Source organism: Chanos chanos, chromosome 16, assembly GCF_902362185.1.
Source record: "Chanos chanos chromosome 16, fChaCha1.1, whole genome shotgun sequence".
In the NCBI taxonomy this organism is placed as follows: domain Eukaryota; kingdom Metazoa; phylum Chordata; class Actinopteri; order Gonorynchiformes; family Chanidae; genus Chanos; species Chanos chanos.
In genome coordinates, this window is record NC_044510.1 from 5,397,817 (window position 1) to 5,400,316 (window position 2,500).

At 44.6% G+C, this 2,500-nt stretch overlaps 1 protein-coding gene across 1 annotated transcript in view; it reads right to left on the reverse strand.

The window, feature by feature from the left end:
• LOC115829739 (protein unc-119 homolog A-like) overlaps positions 1–1,745 on the reverse strand; it is a 3,521-nt gene extending 1,776 nt beyond the window's left edge. The window contains exons 1-2 of the mRNA XM_030793907.1: positions 1,433–1,745; positions 622–735 (exon numbers count right to left, since the gene is read on the reverse strand). Of these exons, the coding sequence (XP_030649767.1) occupies positions 622–735; positions 1,433–1,745 (427 nt within the window). The remainder of the gene's footprint in view (positions 1–621; positions 736–1,432) is intronic.
• Positions 1,746–2,500: the final 755 nt, after the last annotated feature.

Below are 2,500 nucleotides of genomic sequence, written 5' to 3' on the forward strand. Positions count from 1 at the left end.
TAGCTTGATAGCTAGTGAAAAAATGTCGCTGAAAAAAACCATTAATTACTTTTTTTTTCATGTGTTCAAGATTCCGAAAGCTGTCCGCGAGAGCTTGCACAGCTCTGGGTGATCTGTAGGACGCCTACTTGGCAAGCGTCAATGTAAACAGTCGTAACTGCTCGCCTCCTATGCACCCGCCTGCCTCGTGCTGACATTTGATAAGCGTCGAGCATCGAGCCAACGGTTGAACAGAGATTACGACTAAAACAGAAAACAACCAGCAGCGGCTTAGCTATGTTCCTTAAAAATGCAGGAAAGCGCTCTCCATTGCTAAGCAAGACAGCATCTGCGCGATGGAAGGTAAAGACAGGGTGAAAAATCATTGTGATAAAATTAGACTGTGGGGTAAAAAAAAAAAGTAAGTATTCCCAGTTAAGTTGCTTGATTCTATGAGGATAAAATAAAATACATTTCGGTTCAAATCTACTCGACAACCAATGTAAACCATGATGAATCTTGTATGATGCACTGACATATACAACGGAATAAAGAGGCAATGCCTACTACAGTCTCTCTCGCTCTCTCTCTCTCTCTCTCTCACACACACACACACATATATACACAAACAAACACACACACCTGTTGGACAGTGTCTCTTTAGGTCCAGAATGACAGCTCCACTCTCCAGGTCTCTGATTTTGAAGCGTGAGAAACTGATGTTGTAGATGTTGTCCTCAGGAGAGCACAGATAGTCTGACAAACATTAAATGAAGTTTTAACAAAACATTTTTAACAGGCAAATGGCTTATCTCTGAATGTGTATGTGAGTGTGTGTGTGTGTGTGTGTGTGTGTGTGTGTGTATGTGTGTGTGTGTGTGAGTGTGTGTGAGAGAGTGTGTGTGTGGGGACTGCATTAGAATAATTGCACTGTAATCCTTATTACTAATTTGTATTACAGCACAACCTGCTGAGTCAAACAGAATTGAACCTAAACCCTCTGTTCTGGTACGTGTTGCCTCTCTCTCACTCTCTCTCACAAACTCTCTCTCTCTCTCTCTCTCTCTTTGGGTGTCTTTGCTCTTTCTCAAACAAACACACAGACTCACACACACGCGCACACATGCATGCACACACACCCACACCCACACCCACACATCACGCACACACACGTACACATACACACACACTCATAACTAACACATTATTTCATATACCTCTGTCTAAAGTTAGACGGTAAGACAGATTTCGGTAAGAGGTAGATTTTTCAGTTTACTGAAATACTATTGAGCTCTGAGCCACTCTATTATTCATAGAACAAAACCATGTCTGACTATGTTTCAGTAACAGTAACAGAATTACTAATGTGATGAGTGGTGAGTGTGTCTAGCGTGGAAATAACCCTGAGTCACACCTGTTGCTAAGGTACAGGAACACTGACGTTAATACTCACCCTCGGTGTATGCTGTCAGTCTAAGAACACGCCGAGGGGTGACCGGATCGCCGGGTTTCCACTCTTCCAAAATCCCGTCCTCAGTTTCTCCGTCCACCTGCGCCCCTCCCGAAATAAACCCGTTCCACGCCGCCATGTCTCTCTCTCCGGCCGCTTGTCGGTCTCCTCCTCCGTTTCCCATCCCTGGCCCCGTCCCGCGCTCGTCGTCCGTGTCATCCTCCCTTCCTCCGTCGCTCTCGCCGTCTCCGTCCGTGGACGGCCCGTCGCACCTCTCCTCTTCGCTCTCAAACTCTTTTTCCTCGTCGCTCTCCATTGATCGGTCCCCGTGTGGCCAGTCTTAATGAGAACTTTATTCCTTATTCCCTTAGAACGCGACCTTTCGCTCTCTCTGTTTCACAGACGGTGCGCAGCCAGGTTCATTTTTCTTCACCTTGTGATTACCGTTGTCCCCTTTCAATTTGCCCTGTGTTCCAGTGACTCACAAACAGATTAAGCCAATCTCATACCGCTAATCCAAGTCAATCCCCAATTAAACACGGGCGCAGCATGAGAGGCATCACTGGAGGGACAAAACACTGGTGGAAGGCATAAAATAAATAAATTAATTAATTAATTGGGTATGACAGGCCGAGAGAAGAAGGAGGGGAACCTGTGTGTGGCACAAAGAAAAGAGTAAAGAGAACAGGTGTATGTGAGGTGAGTGAAAATAGAGACTCTCGTTAAAAAGAGTAGAGATAGACAATCCAACACAAGGTGTTTGAAAATGAGTGAGAAACGTTTCTAATGACTCGACTGATATGGTTTGACCTGTTTTTCCTCCTGTCTGATCAACGTTCTTTTCACTTGCATCTTTCACATAAGAGAAGCCGAACACAACTGTAAAAACACCACGGACAAAAAAAAAACAACAAAAAAACGATCTCGGCTCTTGCCACGGTTCGTAGATAACAGATCTCAAAAAAAGTGTTACATGAGTCAACAGGATGCTCACGACTGTCTGTGTCTGTAGTTTCTGTATTTCTACACAGAGGACGTATGGAGGTTAAGGGTAGGGCTTATAGAAAAAAA